Source organism: Styela clava, chromosome 6 (genome assembly GCF_964204865.1).
Source record: "Styela clava chromosome 6, kaStyClav1.hap1.2, whole genome shotgun sequence".
NCBI lineage: Eukaryota > Metazoa > Chordata > Ascidiacea > Stolidobranchia > Styelidae > Styela > Styela clava.
In genome coordinates this window covers 1,451,155-1,469,226 of record NC_135255.1, presented here as the reverse complement: position 1 = coordinate 1,469,226, position 18,072 = coordinate 1,451,155, and the positions used below count along the sequence as shown (strand labels likewise).

At 34.0% G+C, this 18,072-nt stretch overlaps 1 protein-coding gene and 1 long non-coding RNA gene across 3 annotated transcripts in view; one reads left to right on the top strand and one right to left on the bottom strand.

The window, feature by feature from the left end:
• Window positions 1-703: 703 nt before the first annotated feature.
• On the bottom strand, window positions 704-3,206 carry LOC120331873 (uncharacterized protein C22orf15-like). Its single transcript, XM_039399040.2, has 4 exons — window positions 3,123-3,206; window positions 2,224-2,310; window positions 1,602-1,724; window positions 704-1,007 (listed from the first exon to the last, which is right to left on the bottom strand). The coding sequence occupies exons 1-4, from the start codon at window positions 3,157-3,159 to the stop codon at window positions 796-798; spliced, it is 459 nt and encodes a 152-aa protein (XP_039254974.1). The 5' UTR covers window positions 3,160-3,206; the 3' UTR covers window positions 704-795.
• Window positions 3,207-7,121: 3,915 nt separating this feature from the next.
• The window catches only part of LOC120330772 (uncharacterized), a 188,918-nt gene continuing 177,967 nt past the window's right edge, over window positions 7,122-18,072 (top strand). For both annotated transcript variants that reach the window (XR_013476603.1, XR_005567885.2), the window contains exons 1-5: window positions 7,122-7,244; window positions 7,929-7,990; window positions 8,813-8,914; window positions 10,327-10,448; window positions 16,936-17,054. This is a non-coding gene — a long non-coding RNA (uncharacterized LOC120330772). The remainder of the gene's footprint in view (window positions 7,245-7,928; window positions 7,991-8,812; window positions 8,915-10,326; window positions 10,449-16,935; window positions 17,055-18,072) is intronic.

Here is an 18,072-nt window from a genome sequence, read left to right as displayed (position 1 = left end):
TGAATCGAGTGTGATTGGGTATAGTCTAAATTGTTCACTGGCTTTCTATCTATTTGGTTGCGAATATATCCCAACAGTTATAATATTTAGATGTGATAACTAAATATTAATGTTATGACCAGAGAATATAATTCGTTCCGGTGATGTTTTGCAGTCAGCCTAAACAACATTACAAAAAAAGCTTCTAATATTTCAGAAAAATTAGTAATTACTCTCCTGTACCTTACATTTGGTAAAATTTGATAATCAATCATTCAGCAGTTATGGCAAATATAATCTAAAACGGCATTTTGCTTTCATGTGAGCAATGAGCATTTCCAAATTTCGGAGGATTTTGCTTTGAGAACCCCATCGATGTTCGAGAACACTTACATTTGCGGGATCACTTTCTCCATTATGAAGAGTTGAAATCTCACATCAAATGTAGATATAGCGAAACTTTTGCATGTTTCAGTGATTTTTCTGGCGTATTTTGTATGATTTAGCTTGATAAATGGCAGACAATGCTCAATCGTTTGCACGATAAAAGTGTTTGTTGTTTACATATTTCTGACGCTATTGTGGGCCGAGAACAATGCGAAAATAATTTTGTGGCCTGCGACAAACTTGGACCACCCTGAACTATTATATTATTCGATTGCGACGAACAAGGATAGTGCTATAGTCGTTTGTCAAGTGTTACACTTAAATTTGCACACATGCATGCTACTGAATTTATTATTTAAAGAACAATAGATTTTAGACAGCAATATGGTAATAATAAGAAAGGACGCAAGCATTACAAACAAAACGTGTTTATTTCACAACAGAGTTTCGTTTGGGAGATTTTGCTTTGATGTGACTTAACGTTCCTCGTTTTTTGGCACTTTGGAATTTCTTGTCTTTTGCTGTAGTCAACTGTGCCGGTTTTGACATTCTTTCAAGTCGTTCAGCTAAATCTGGATGATGCCTCTCAATGTTCTGTAACAATGCCTCATATCTGTTGGGTTCTTTTCCGGATAACGACTCTAGAAAATTAGAAGAAAGAGATATTATTTCAGATTTACGGGGCTGATCGCCCTATTGAGTGGTTGAGTCGAGACATTTATCCGAAATTTTCATAAAATCGCCGGATTAGAACAGAACATGCCCAAGTCACAATTTTGACTTTTGAGAAAAATGCAAAAAACAATTTGGAAATTTTTTTATTTTTTCTAGATATTCACACTTAGTAAAGTCCTGAGCTCTGGTTATTTTGATGTGGATGAGAATATTATTGAAATCAATATTTGTTGGCACTTCAGCTTCAATTCCTTCCTGCTTTTTTACCCCCTAAAAAGGATTTTGGCCCATTCTGTTCTCAACAACTTCTGTTTTGTATGGAATGCAAGGTAAAACAAGGTGACTTAGCCCTAAGTTGCACTGAACCAATTTTTAGGGATGTAAGTTTCGGACATTTCATTTGTGATGTTCATGCCCATCATATTGGAACTTAGGTCTATATTTTTTCAATATTTTAGGGTTTTGAGCTATGTGCTATGATATATATGTTTGTGATGACTAACATAACAAAGACCAGATAAATATAGAGTGATTGTTATTTGTACGATTTGATTACTTACTTATAATTCTTATCAAGACGTAATTTTTTCGTCCTTCTAAGAATTGACTTGCGTATTCTGTTGAATTATCTGCATCAGAAATCATAGCAACATTTCCATTTTCGTCGACAAGATCGAGAATTTCTGAAAATTATGCAAATTTCAAATGACCAGATTAGCATATTTATTGAAAGTGACGAGATTTTATTAACATAAAATTGAAATTCAGAGAGGTAAGCAATTCAAAAACTAAAATTTACTAATTTTCGACTGACAAATCTTTATTAAATACAAAATGTTAACGAACTACTGTATTTGGAGATTATATATATATATTAGTTCTTCAAGACAGTTTGTCATTAATACTAATGCTTCTTATCTTTCAAGTGTTATTTATACAGGGTGTCCATAAAGTCCTGAATATTTTTAAATTTTTCAATCTATATATATCTTAATATTTTCAATCTATATGCGGGTGCTAAAACCCATGGGTTAGAGTTAGTATTGGTTCAAATATCCGCAAAACAAAACAAAAAAATTCCATAAGAGCAATATATGCAGGTGCAATTGTCGTGTGTTCAAATGTACGGAAACCTTTATAAACACTGTATTTTCTTGACCGTAGTAACGAATGGTAACTTACCTCCCTCTCTGCAGTGACATTTTTCTCGAATACAATCCAATAATAACTGACTTTTGCAATGTGGGTTAAAAAGTTCTTGTCTGTTTTCTAAAATAAATTCGAGTTGTTTATCAAATAATGATGTTACTGATACCGTGACATTCTATAATATATATATATATATAATATATATAATCTAGTACAGCTGTTATTGAGTATTACATCGCGTTGTGAGTTGTATAACAGCTTGTTTATTTTCTCATTAAAGAAGAACTCAGCGGCGTTCTGTAGAAAAGTGGAAAAGTGACGCTTGGTAAACTATGAGTTTCGTTAGAAAACTTCGACTTCTTTTATTGCCATTATTTGTCCATGAGAGATGAAAGTCGATAAAATGGCATAATTACATTGCGATCCTGACTCCGACGAATCCAGAATTTCAACTCCAATTCAAAAAGCAAGAAAATACGAAAATAAACTAGGGTAAAAATATTCTATTAAATTAAAGAGTCCAGCTGCACACTAACACAAATGTATATCTGTAACGTTTCGTCCGACCAGAGTCAGACTTCCTCAGACAAGCAGTTTACAACAATATTGTCGCGAAATATATTGCACAACTAAACGGATCTATGGATAGAAATATAAATGCTTTACGTTATAACCTTTTTTATTATTTCCTTGAATAAATCTGTTTCATGTAGCCAATATGTTTGAGAAATTCCACGGGGCCCTTTACTCATTTGAGTCCGCGGTTGGTAAACACTTTATAGATAGAGATATCAAAATGGCTTGGAAAAAATTGTGGGATACTGTTTGTTCGTCACAACATATCAAATTTAAACGGTTGATATAATGATTCATATTACAGGACAAAAATTGAAAGTTACAGAATATGTAAGGCCATTATAAAAGACACCTACCTCCATATCTGACGGAAATGAACAATTGAGTTGACATCTCGAAGTGAATAAGGTGTCGTGCTAGCAATTTATTATATGAATCGAATGTCTGCAAATATTATATTGAAAATCAAAAAGTATTCTATTATGGCGTAACAGTGGCAACCTTAAATAGTTACCTATCGTTGTCGGAAATTACTAGTGGACGATGATATCCCAAATATCACTATATTCAAAAAATCTATTTCAAACAAGCAAGAAAAGATCTAGCGTTTTTGCATATTCTGGTTACGGTGTCTCAAAAATGTCCCACTTGCATTACACATGCCCCTGTTTACCGCACATGCAGCCTATTTCACTTTTCCACGCTTGTTTCGCCGTCCTGAGGTAAAGGTATATATACGGTGAGACAAATGATTACCACGAATATACTAAGTTGGAATAATGTTATGTTCTAGTTTAGGGTATATATATATATATATACGTTGTTAGACGATAGAATTCATACAATAGGGGTGTTTTGGTTTATTGTTTTCATAGGTCAATTGCGAGAAAACGGCAATGCTTTTCAAATATTTGTATTTTCTCCTGTCCTTGAATGATAGCGTACGAGACAAATTTACACTTTAAACCATGTTTTTATGTTAGGATATCTAATTCCTCGGTTCCTCACATTTGAGTAATGATCTAAATTTTCACGAACTGAAAAAAACTTATGAAAACCAATCTATTCGTCCAGATACTATTTTAATCTTACGTCTTAAATTCTAGGCTTGTAACAATGATACCTTACCAGGAAGATTGCTTTCCATAGGCATGAAATTTGATCTCGGTCGATCAAAAGGTATTAGTTTACATTTTTGTATGATTTCAGAAGGAACAACATTCTCCAATTGCTCTTTTCTCTACTACAAATTGTTTTACCTCATGTATTATCAATACTTGTGCTGTTGTATATATTTTGAATTACTTCACTATTTCTAATTCGTTACAATCGTCATTTAAGCAGTTTAGTGGTTGAAATGGATCCTGAAATAATATATCTTTCCGATATGTCAGTTGCCTCAATATACATGCCAATCATTTCTATCTAGCGATCCTTCAGTTTGAATTTTAACCGGTGATAATAAATTTAACGTCGTGAATTGGGTCGAATTCAGATGTTTGAATCATTGAAGAAAAAATTTGCTTTGATTTACGAAGTTAACTGGGTGCTTATCCCTATCAATTGGATTTTAAAAGCTAATTTTTGATGAGGATTTGAGCATCTCATCTAAGAAAATCCCATTTGTGCCTTTTACATTGGCTTAACCTAAGATGGTATTTACAATATGCAGATCAAATGTTATTTCTGTGGCATTTGTAAACACGTGTTGCTTCTGAGTGTTTCAGGTAATCGCAGTCAACCCTTTACGTTCCTAATCTGGAACGATTACCTGACTAGCTATTCCAACGCCAGAAGTGCGCTAAGGCGTCTAATCGCCACAGCACACCGCGACAGAAATTAATAAAAAATGCTTCTAGATTCTAATCTAGAATATGAGCAGAATCATAAATCCTGGATTAAGATTTGACGCAAATTACTACACATCTCAATTTATTTTAAATCGTTTTACAAAAGAATGATCTTCATTTTATTTTACCGAAAAGCAGCTCAGATGTGCACAACCATTGAGAATGAAATGCCGTACTGGTGTGTTTTAAAGAAGCAGACGCAATGTATGAAAACCATGACGCGGCGAAGGTAATGACTAATGGCGTCGTCGACTTTCTTGCCTTGTGTTCAATAACTTCTTGTGGTTTGTTGTCATAAATCACTATGTTGACTAAATTTGATGTCACAAGGTATTAATCAATAGAGGAATCCGTGATTGTCTCAGTTGGCTCTTTTCGGTTGCTTAAATTTGGTTTCAATCGCAATGGAGTCACTATCACCCTGCTACATTGTTTTCTGTAGTCTATGAGTCTAATAAATTTTATTTCTCAAATGGGATTGTTTGCAGGAAAACAATGAACTGCACAATAGCATAATATAATACTTGTATACCCCAAATATAGTTTGCTGTCTCCTTTGGTTCACGCACTTCCAAGAGGGAACCGCAACAACATGCCAGTTGCAAAAAAATGAACAGAAAAATTGGTGATATTCCACGAACATACTAACAGAATCACTGCAAATAGCTGCATATCGTTACATCGAAACTACTACAGTGGTTTACTTCTTGTTAGGTTGAAGGCTTTTTCTTTATTAATTTTTATCGCTGAAGTGTTATAATTTATTTTTCCGTAAATTCACGACTTCGCGGGTCACTGAAAAATGGTGAATGTCTCACCATCTGTGCTACGGGATTTACCATTAGACAAGGTAGGCTGAAGCCTAGAGACATCGACATTCCATTTCGAACTGTTCTTCATTTTTAAGTATTTTTTTCAATTTTGAAGGCTTGTTCGACAATTTTACCAGTTTAAAAAATTTTAAACTGACATTCATTTATTTTATTAATTGTGTTTATAATTCTCGTCTTAATACTTTCAGTTTCAGTTACAAGGTTATTAAATACAGTCTAATGAATGAATTTGAAAAACTACCCCTTCGATTTAACAAAATATATTTATATATTTATTTAAATTAATTGAACACCTTTTTACCCAAAATACCGCCTTTGTATTTGAAAAAAGATGATAAAATATCGATATAAAGCTATACTGATTAGTACAATTCAAACAATCTCTTTCGTACTATATATTTAAAATACGTGTATACCCTTACCCTGGATCAGGGGTGGGCAACTTCTCTAGTCAGCGGGCCAGATGTAAGAAAATGAAGTCCTCGGCGGGAAGGATTATTACAAAAAATACTTCGGTATCCAATCTTTGTCAAATGCTCGACGCCCTCTGTCAACTTTACGTTTCTTGGGATATTCCATGGTTAACAAAGTGCTTCATACGGACATAGGGTCTCCGCGATCTATTCGTTTACTCAAAATGGCATTAATAACATTTAAGAAGCAGTAAATACATCCGAGTTATTAATTATAGTATTTTCAATTCACTCATTAATATTGATCGGTAAGTAACAATTTGTGTTTGTTACGTTCTTATTGTGGGCTACGTCAATTTCAGTCCACCTCTTCACGAGCTCCATAACACCAAATATTTTAATGGTCTCGAATAGATGATCTATATACTATCAGTTGTTGTCGTCGGTATGCACTTGTCTTGAGCAGTTAAATATTTACTTCACATAGAACCGTGTTTAATGCTTTCGCTGATGTTATGTCTGCCCGTTTGGTTTGGGCGAAGAAATTACTATACAGTAGGCATCGAAACAACGTCACATTATGACCTGCCTTTAAACGACATCGCCGGCACGTTATTGTACGAAAACTTAAAATTATTCTTGGCTGCGCAAGTCAATAAGCTAAGATTTGTACGCCAATGCAGAGAATGCATTGATATAACGCTAAATTTGTATACGACGTTATTCTTTCATTGAGTTGTGGGAGGGTTACATTTTTGATGGCATTCACGTGCGCGTTTACTCTACAAATATAAACAGACAAATATAATGGAATTGCTGGATTCTTTGTATTAAGCTCCCGTCACTGATGCAAAAATATGTGATTTGAGATAAACACCGTGTCACGTTTTAAAATAAAAAATAACTAATTATGCAGTTAGGGTTTTGGGTTAGGAACGATTTGAAAATTTGAATTTCCGACTGAATCTGCATCCCTCGCCTTAACTGAATAATTACTATTTCTATTTAATTCGAGCGTTGGCGGGGTGTTGTTTAGAGGGTGGGGCCTGGTACAAAAGATCCTGAGAATATTACTGTGAACTAGGTATTGAAGCAAATCCCAACCGCCATTTGCATTCTGCATCTTTGAGATCACGCGCCAATAGCGTGATCGACTCGTAACGACAACCTGGAGTAATTAAAGTAATCAGTTAATAACATTTGATTACAAACAACAGTTAGCTTTTTTCGTCAACTATTTTTGCGCGGGAAGCCACAAGCGACATCGCTTTTGGTCAGTCACAAATGTACGTGGTAAGATGAGGTTTGATTTTGTGTAGGATGGTAGGATGTATGGATAAGATGACTGTGGGTTATGACAGTGAGTTCGAAACAATATTCAGGTGAGCTAAATGTTCTTTATACCTATTGTTTTCATTGCTATTATATTGCTTTCATTTTACTATTGTATAAGTGGTAAATTAGAGGTTTTCGGGCCTATACGAATCGGAATTATTAACCAAATACAGAAGTCTAGATTAATGGATGATTCTTTTTTGTATCGAACTCACTAACAGCGGGTTCCATCGTTTCCTCACAAAAAGGCCAAACTTAAAAGCTATATGGCAATACATAAACTTGTCATAAAGAGAAACTTAAACGTGATACACTGATCTACGTAAGTACGTAAGCTGCATTCAACATGGTACGCTTTACATGAATGTAATGCGTCAATTTCAAAACTTTTGCAAATGTAGCGCAAAATCCATGGTTTAATTGAGATTCACCGTAGCCTTTTTACTTTGATATATTATTGTGTATAGATTGGATCTTTGTACAAAGACCCTACCAACGTTCAAAATAAGAGAATTAGGAATTATCCAGTTTAAGTTAGGAATGCAGATTGCGCTGGAAATTCAAATTTTCAAATCATTCCTAACCCCAAATGGATAATTACTAATATGTCATTTTAAAACGTGGCGGGAGCTTTGTGCAAAAGATCCGATAGATTCAGTCCCACTGTCCATTGAATATGCTAGCTACAGTTCTGCGACAGTTTATTTATCAACATCTTAACTTTTTTTCAGGTGCAGAAATATTAAAGGTTAAAGATGCAAAGACACGAAGTACCGAACGAGGAATGTTACAAGTAAATATTATTTGAACATTTTATTTGACTTTCGGCGCCTATTGATTCCTGTATACCACTGTTTTTGTTTAAAATGCTAAACAATTCGATGCGAGCGCACCGCGTCTCGTCGCCGTTTTCTCTCGAAATTGTAAGATTTAGATTTTGCACAAGTTTTAATGATTGTATTTCGAACCAGAAGTCTCAAATAAGTAATATAAATATAATACCTTGTATCAAATTGGTGTACTCTTTGCGACCCCTAAAATGCGTTGCGCGCTTCCCTGCTAGATAGCGATCCCCAGTTTGCGATCCCTACCGTGAACAATGTGATAATGCTACAAGTTACTGAGCAGAGGTAATTAGTCATATACTCCATAAAACAGTTATAAAACTACATTGGGTATTTTATTGTTATTTCAATATTTGCAATTTGTGCAGTTTGAAAACTACACCTGATATGTTATAAAGTATATATTTGAAATTTAATGGCAATCGCTGAATGAATTTTATTCGTCTAAATTTCTAAGTTTTGGATTTTATGAAATTAAATGTCGAAATTTACCCGTTACGTATCTTATTAAAACTTACCTATATTTTGGAAGAAAATATTCAGAAAGGAGTCTTACTTTAAGAATACAAAATGAGGTACAATATGTTACACTAACATATCATTTTAACTAACTATCATTTTACCATAAGCATAGCTTTGCAGTGTCTCTGTCAAATAACATTTGTGTAAATTAATTACCTGGAAATGCCATAGTGGGCTCAACGAAATTTAGTTTAATTCAAATTTTGAATGGGCTTACACAAAATCACGATACTTATATTGATTTTCAGCGTTTTAAAACAGGACAATTTATCATTGCACCAAAAGAAATTCGTCAAGTGCCAGGTTTTCATCACTGAGTGAGATGGAGGCCTATCAAGTCTGAAGAGCAAGTATGTAACCAAATCATTTGAAATCTTTCAATTCACATGTCTATAAATAAATGATATATTGTATTTATTGAGGGAAATCTACCGACAAATTATTACTTTTGATATATTGAGTATATATAAGCTTAGTTTTGTTTCGTCTGTCAAATGATATTTATTATAAATTACAACCTCAAAATTTTATAATATCATGATTCGCACAACTACCGTTTTATTCTGGCTATTGAGTCGGCCCAGTGAATAAGGCGGGGGTCATTTTTTAGAAATAAAATTAGGCTTTTTTCGTTCCCACCCAATAGTCGAGACACATTATTGCATTACATTATATATGTAGTATATTATATATGTAGTATATAGTATAATGGCGTTTCTGTCGCACAATATTCAGTCCATGACAACGACAGGAATTTAAAATGTCTTTCTAATTTAATTTAATTGTGTTCATGGTAACTCGCGGTTGCGTCGACTTACGACAAGATGAAAGCATTACATTTTTTAAAATGCCACGGCAATCTGCGAACATAACAGTGTGAGAATATATTCCCCGATTATATTTAGTTTTGATACATATTTTTTGCGATCTTGCGAATTTGTTATCGCCGTTAGAAAAATATTACTTTCTGCTATAAAGTTCCAGAAAGTACAACTTGATTTAGTACTTATTAAAAAGATATTTAAACTTTATTAGTAAATCAAAAATACATACTCATCGCCTTGCTTTACTATTAAGTTAATTGTGATGATTTTAATCATAAAATCATAAAACAATCATAAAACAAAACTTATGGTGTTATCCGTTTTATTTTTAGTATTTTGTATTGCCGCTTTTCAATTTAGAAAATTTGGGTTGCCACCATTGGCACCTACCAGAAAAAAAAAATTATTTTTCGTTGTTCGAACTCGCGAACTCTATTGAAGCGTGTGTTTTCGTCGGAAATCCGTAAGTGAGTTGTGAAATCTAATCATTTGATTAAGCGACGCGTCACCTGTTACCAAATTTTCGAATAGAAAATTGCTATTCTAATAGTTGAATATTGAAGTATATGCCCAGTCCTACTCATTAACCAGTAATTATTGACTCGAATAATGTTATGTGAATGAACTTCCCTTTTATGTTTTATGTAAATTCTAACGATAATCCTAACTTGGCTGATAGTTAAGTTTCGCAAAGACGTTTGCAGCCCACAGTGAATTTCTGGCTCGTTGCGGACTCATTCAAACGCGAGACCGCGGACTCGGGTTGGGAAACACTGATCTAAAGTATACGCATAACTTCTCTGTGCTCCTGTCAAATTACATTTTCTGTAACTTATAAACTTAAAACTTAATAATAACAGAGTTCGAACAACTATATCTAATTCAAATCAATATTATACAAAATTTACCTAAATTTCAATATCTCATATAAATTTCAGCTTTCTGAAACACTTCTTGACAGCGGGAAAGACAATTTATCATTATATCTAAAGAAATGCTGGAAGCATTTGTCCGATTATGCATCACTGAGAGAGGTGGCTGCCTCGAGTCTAAAGAGCAAGTATTTTATCATAATCTTTTGAATCTTCCTAATTTACATTCATCACCATTATTCACGGATCCCCGCAATAAATTTTGAAATTGTTATCTATTACTATTCCTAAGTAAGTTAAAATTACTTTGCTTAATTTAAATGCTAAACATTTTGAAGGCCTAATACCAGACATAAATAAATCTAAATTTCATAGATAAATTAAATATATTGAGGCTGTAAACTCAACGAACATAATATCAAATTTGAGGTCGAACACGCTTTTGGTGTTTTTGGAATACTGAAAAAGATCTAATAACGTACGCGATGGCATTTTGGTAGTATCGCCGATAGTTTTCGTCAGCTTGACTTGTTTTTATCAAACAACTTATGTGCTTATTCACTCTGAATCACAAATCTTCCTTGGCATATGCATGTATTGTTCCACGAGGCCGGCGATAACTTTTTTTTTCTTGTGCGGAATTAAGACTTAAAACTTATGTGCTTATTCTCTCTGAATCACAAATTTTCCTTGGCATATGCATGTATTGTTTCACGAGACCGACGATAACTTTTTTTTTCTTGTGCGGAATTAAGACTTCAGTGTGCGAAACAAGTTAGAATACTATATTATAAAAATCGGTGAAGAGAAGCTAAGAATAAATGATAAAGAGGTGTATCCGCTACCCAATTTCTTGATTTAAAAGCGGCAATATAAAATATCAAAACTAAAATCTAAAACGAAAGATTTCACCATAAGTTTTGTTTTAGCAGTCTCGTAGCAGATTGAAAGCAGCATTTCCCATGGGACACGTGGGACACGAAAACCATATGATTTTCGGGAAAATGATGGTAATAAATTTCATTATGGATTCCGTGCCCATATATTTGAGCATAACCTCCTTGTTAGTTATAAAGAGCGAAACATATACATCATTAACAATATACTTCGTGAAGGGGCTGACACATGTATAATAGGTATGAATATAAAATTAACAAAGTCCGTAAATGTTGTTTTTTTGCATGTCTCTTCGTACATGTAGTCCTATTTATTAGACGCTCAGCCTAAATTTAACATTTTTTATTGAATTTTATTCTAATGGGAATCCCATGGGATGGGATGGGACAAGGATAATTGCTATGGGATGGGATGGGAATGGGACAGAAAAACATGATCCATGGACAGGCCTGCTTTTGTCCATATTTATTAGCATGTGTGGCATAGTCATAGAATGTTATTTATTTTGTTAAATGCAATTTGAAACTGATTTGTTTTTCCAATCGTGTGAATTACTTGTATATCTATCAATAAATATTATTTGTAATTTTTTCGGGAAACCTGCAGACAAAGCAATATTTTTATTATATTGAGTATAAGCTCAGCTTCGGTTTGTCGGTCAAAAGAAATTTTCTATGGAAAATCACCTAAATACTTTTAACATCATGATTCGCACAACTGTGGTTTTTTCTGGCTAATAAGCGAATAGGACAAGAATAAATTTTAGCAATCGTGTTTTTGTTATATTACCGCACAATATTCGGGTTAAAAATTGCATTACTTTGTTCCAAATTTTGTCAGATTTTTGTCATTCCTGAGAAGGAACCTTTTCCCTTGTGTTTGCAGTAATGATGTTAGTTTAGGCACCAATGCGCGCTCATAATTTTATATGGAAAAGTCTTTTAGAACCGGACCTGTGTTCATTTCTTCGTCGGCATGAAACTTAATATTCTATCTCGAAAAACTGTAATTTAGCATTAAAAAGGTATCAGCAATTATTCGCTGGGGCAATGGTTTGCAAACGGCGGGGCGCGCCTTGCAAAATGGGCCTAGACAATTTTTGAGGGGGCATGTAGATAATTAAATCTATTTTTTATTTGTTGGACTTAATCGTGCATTTTTTGGATATTTACATTTCATCCTCGTATTTTAAGGTATTTTTGAATGAAACATACTATTTGTTATTTGTAGATTATTGCTAGCTAGTTATTTTTGAGGTGTGGCGAGTATTCTCATAACAAGAGTTATATTGTAATCACCAAAATTCCTAAAAATATTTTCATAGCTATACTATACTTATGAAATGTTTTTTTTCTTCTTGAGATATATGTACCAGTACTTTTTTATTGATTTACCCTTGAACCCTTCCACGAAAACGTCTGGCTAACTGCTAGAACAGCATTGTATCAATAATAATATAGAGGGGAAATCATTAATTCTAAAACATGGCAACTCATTTCTATGTATAATGAATTAAATTGAGTACACACTGAGTTTTGCTGATACGAGAATGTATTGCTTCCTTCATTGATAGCATAGTCATTATCCTGCGTAGAATTCATTGATTTAATTTTATGAGCCAATCTGGCTAATCTCATATATGTAATTTGAAATTATCATGGTCTATGACCATGGTAGTAACCAGTCAACCGTGCCATTCGTGTTCCAAGCCAGAATTACATTAGCTTTTCGATAACGATGTTATATAAGTACGTCCAACCGAGTGTATCAATGTGAATTATATACCATTCGGCACTGGTTCACCACGCCATGCAAGCCTCAAACTAAAATATCGTTTCCAGTGGCGATACTGTAATGCAGTGGTCTCAAACTTCTCCGTATTGTGAAGGCCTCCAAAAAATATGCTCAAGTTACGACTCCCCGTGAAAACCGCCTTAATACCTTTCAATAAAGGACCTTTTTTGTAATGAGTTCTCAAAGTCCGTAAGATTGCATTTAATGGGATGGGAATACTTGCGTCTTTTTACAATTGTCACTGAACCTTTGTGTATTGTGTATTGTGAGAGCCGCACGCATTTCCCTCTCAACATTTACTCGAGATCGATATTTTGTGTGTATTATGCCCAGCATGGTCGAAAAACCTGCTTCACATGAATACGAAGTCCCAAAAGAGATCAGAGTGCACAACGCATTTTTTACCAAGGAAGGATAATCCTTATTGAAGGAAATCCAATAACTCATTACATTTTCAGAATTCAAATTCCTTTTAAAACGATTCCGTTCAAAAACGGCGAAGAAAAGCAGCAATATATTGTTGAAGCAAGATTTTGACCAGTGAAACATGTTATCTAATAAGCCCAAACGGCATTTAGTAACATCGCATCCCCAGTTGCAACAAAAACCACGAAGCTTTACTACTTGAACGATCTAATTCTAAAGTCAATGTAGCCTACGTCATACTTGTATTTTTAGATTTCTCGTATAGTATCGTTTCCACGCTTGCAATATTACTTTTTCTATGCGGCCAAAAGAAATTCCGCAAAAAAAGAAATAAATGTTTGTGATGCCCGAGCAAAATTGATACGACGCCCACTTTGACAACCACTGCTGTACCGTATCAATATAGCCGTAAATCCTATTGGTAATAGTCCGTTCATGTTCATAATTGTCTGCATTAGAAATGTATTTCCTATTGCTATATCGTTGATTGCTGGTGCTAGTATGTTAGGTCATTATGTCTATACATCTATATATATGATAAAATAGAAAAAATACACGGGTTTTACGGATACAAGCATGTCTATATTTCTTTTGTTTTATTTATACAGGTATTACGTTATTGATAAAAAGGTCCTTATTATTCTGTGTAGAATTTACTTGTTTAATCTTATGAGCAAAACTTGTTTTTACCACAAAATAGTATCATAATATAAAGAAGAATCCAACTAAGCTCAGAAATGTAACTGTAAATATCATGTTCTATACCAGTGGTTCCCAAAGTTTTTAGTCGCAGTAATATATACAGTAAAATATACAAATTCATCGCCTTCCTGTTTACAAAAACATTTGAGGTCAGAAACGAATATAATACAGAACAAATAAACAAGATAAATCATAGTTTATAGTGTTTTTAATGAAATGTATTAGCTTAGTGGTCTTCCAGAGAGTTTTTTTTTTAAATTTTTGGTGACATTTTCGTCAGCCACAATCTCTTATCACCCCGTTTACTGATCGAATGGCGATTTCTTTGTTTGATAGCACTTGTTTTGTTACAAACTCTCCACCATAAAAGAGGTCGTAAAGGAAAGAATCCAGGTTTCTGGCTTCTGCCTTCTACCTTTTTTTGCTTGGTTTGTAAAATTATGAGAGATTTTCATTAAAAAGATGCATCTTTATAAAAATCACGCATTGATGCATCTTTCGAATATAACATATGGATTTTATTTTCTCATTTCATTGCATCTCAAGAAACATTGTAAAGGAGCATTCACATATTTTCTGCTGTATTGAACCCCTGCACAGTGGACTCAGCATCAACTTTTTTGCGTGTTATCATTCGTCTAAATATATTTAAATTGTAGGCTCGTTAAACGATTAACTGTTTTATACCACCTGGTAGTAAACAGGTAATAACCATGTCATTCATGTTCCAATCCAGAATCGCAATAAATTTTCAATACTGGTAATATTGGAGTGAGTCTAATTAAGTACATTAATATAACCGTGGATCTTACTGCCTTCGGTGCTGGTTACCCATGTATTTCGTGTCCCAAACTGAAATTTTCAATAGGGATGATATATAAATTAGGCCAAATGCACCAATGTAGACGTAAATCCCCTACGTCCGACTTATACTTCTCTTGGTAGTCCCAGTAACCAATAACCATACGTTTCATATTCCTACGTTCCCTTGGTAGTCCCAGTAACCAATAACCATACGTTTCATGTTGATATGTGTTCGAAGTTGGCAATCCTTGTTACTCCCAGTAACCATACAATTCATGTTGATAAGTGTTCGAAGCTGGCAATCTTTGCTAGTTCAAGTAACCATACGATTCATATTGATATGTGTTCAAAGCTGACAATCCTTGGTAGTCCTAGAAACCACGCGCTTCATATTGATAAGTGTTCGAAGCTGGCAATCCTTGGTAATCCAAGTAACCATACGATTCATATTGATAAGTGTTCGAAGCTGGCAATCCTCGGTAGTCCAAGTGACCATACGGTTCATATTGATAAGTGTTCAAAGCTGGCAATTCTTGTTAGTCTAAGTAACCATACGGTTCATATTGATAAGTGTTAGAAGCAGATAATCCTTGGTAGTCACTGTAATCATATGTTTCATGTCATTCATATCCTATATTCATGCGTGTATGTATCTATGTATGACGCTGTATTAATGCGAATATTACGACCCTAAAGTTGTTTATCATGAGGCTAACATGTCTAACTTCGTTACAAGCATAGTCCTTACCATTCTATATACCATATACCCTTATTTATTAATCTTGAAACCCGTTTTCACCACAAATGGCAAGTCACGCGAAGTACCATACTATGTAAGAGAATCTTACAGAGGGTATTAATGTAGTTATTAACCCCCTTGTCTGTTGATAACCTTATTGATATTTTGTTGAGCGTTGGAAGTTGAATTGTATTTCAAATAACGATAACATATAAGTGTATTTATAATTAATATAACCCTAAATCTCACTCATTGGTACTGGTTTAACCATATGGTTCATGTCCTAACATTAAATTCCCTATAATTTACTATAGCCGTAAATAACTTATGACCAGTATAGACCTTCATTGGTAGTGTTCCTAGAACCCATGCCTTCATGTCCATAAGTTTTCAAATCTAGAAATATATTCTCTATTTCTTCATAGTTTATTTCGAGTATTAATATGTTATGTTCTTATAATGAATGTATAATATCTACAATCCCTGTGGCTAATGTAACTTATTGAAAATTATTTGTTGTTGGGAAGAAAAAGAAGAGAGGACCTGAATATTAAGGTAAATATAACACACAATGCCCGTGGTACACAAACATTTTAAGCCGCCCAAGTTTGGAATTTCTCAAGTCTCGCGCTAACTAGTTAACAATGTGCTACAAAAACACAGATAGTTAAGACGGAAGTTTTCGTCAAGAAGCACGTTGCAAATACGTGGATGGAACGTAAATAATGAAATAAATTAGGAAAATTAGGCGGACAAGATTTTAGGCGTTTTGTAAGTTTCATCAATCAGCTTTACGTCCCCTTAAAATGTTTACCTTCCCTCGTGAGGCGCGCCCCACCGTTTGAAAACCACTGAACTAGTAAATAATTGACTGGTGGTCAATATTTATATGATGAAATACAATATAATGCACTGACAGATCATTCAAATTAAGTACAAATTGTAATTTTCGTGGAAATCAGCAAATAATTTTAGAATAAACGAAAAATTAATAATTTATTTTTTTAAACTTCTAGTATAAGCTTAGCTTCTCTGTGTCCCTGCTAAATACAATCCCAAAGATTAATAATGACATAGTTCGAACAACTATATCTCTTCTGTTAAATAGCATTTTTTGTGATTTAAATAACTTGATAGTGTCTTAGGTCAACGAAATTTAGTTTCACCTAAAAGTTAGATAGACTCTGTGTACACATGATCATGACATTTAATTGATTTTTTTTTATGTATTTTTATTATAAGCTTACATTTGCTTCACCTCTGCCAAACAGCATTTTTTGTGATTCATAATAAAATTATATTTTTATTTTCAGTTTTCTAAAACACTGCTTGAAAGAGTCATTGCATCAAACGGAATCGACATTGGTATACTAGTAGTCGGTGCATCACGGAGTGAGACGGAAGCCTATATAGTATAAAGATTAAAGAGCAAGTATGTAATCTTATAAATCTTTCAATTAATATTTTGTCAGGTATAAACTGATATATCATGTTAAATCCCGCTAGTCAGGAAGAGCTGCAAATATTTGAATTATCCTCACAAGATGTCCAAAATATTTCGCCCAATTTTATTGATATAATTTCGTAAAGTCATGTAATGCAATGGTTTCCACACGCTAGTTCACGGGCAGGTGTTCAGTTTTTAGCCGGTATGCTATAAATTTTGCTGCTTTGATAATTTCGTATACCTAATTTCCAAAAAGAAGCGAGTTATGTTTCCTTTTGGGCGTTCTGCTATCGATGGCAAGTATCGAAGTATGTATGTCCCAGTCGCCAGCAATGGGGTTATAATACTGGCAATGAGGCATTTGCGGTTGCATTCATACAATTGGTCGGGCCTCATTTTATAGTATTTATTATATCCATATTTTATGGGTTTGTTTCATCGCCATAGCGTTTTGTTAGTTTTTCGATAGTCTAGAACAGTAGTTTTAACCAGGGTTAAATCGAGTTTTTGGTGTTCGTTGGAGCTGTTCCAGGGTTTCGACGAGGGTCCTTTAAATTCAGTTTTATATTATGGCACTTTTCCAGCACATCGTCCTCAAATTATGCACATTTAACTAGAGTTCATCTCAGATATTTAAACTTACACGTTTAACAACTGATAAATTAGCGTTGCTGTTTGTATAGTGTGCGCAGTCGTACGTTTTAGTGAACCCGTCATCTCCACGGATGTCGCGCGCTTGGGTGTTTGTGCTTATATGATAGTGCACTTAGATGCTTTCTGCTTATGACTTTCAAACATCTTGGATTGTTATGGAAAATCTAAAATTTCAAGATGAATCTTTTCACTTTCTATAACTTTGCACGAAATTAGGCTTCCCCTTTATAAAGTTAGGATTGGGCTCCTAATTTCAACTGTTCGGTACAATGGGGTTTGGCGAGGGCTTCCAGGATAGTGCAGGGGTTCGACAGGCGCGGAAAGGTTAAGGTTAACTAGAATTTGAAAA

Coding starts and splice junctions, on each gene's coding strand:
- LOC120331873 (XM_039399040.2), bottom strand. CDS start 3,159: ATGTCAACTCAATTGTTCATTTCCGTCAGATATGGAG. Junction 1,725..2,223: donor ATGTCACTGCAGAGAGGGAG/GTAAGTTACCAT, acceptor CATAATTTTCAG/AAATTCTCGATCTTGTCGAC. Junction 1,008..1,601: donor CGTCTTGATAAGAATTATAA/GTAAGTAATCAA, acceptor CTAATTTTCTAG/AGTCGTTATCCGGAAAAGAA.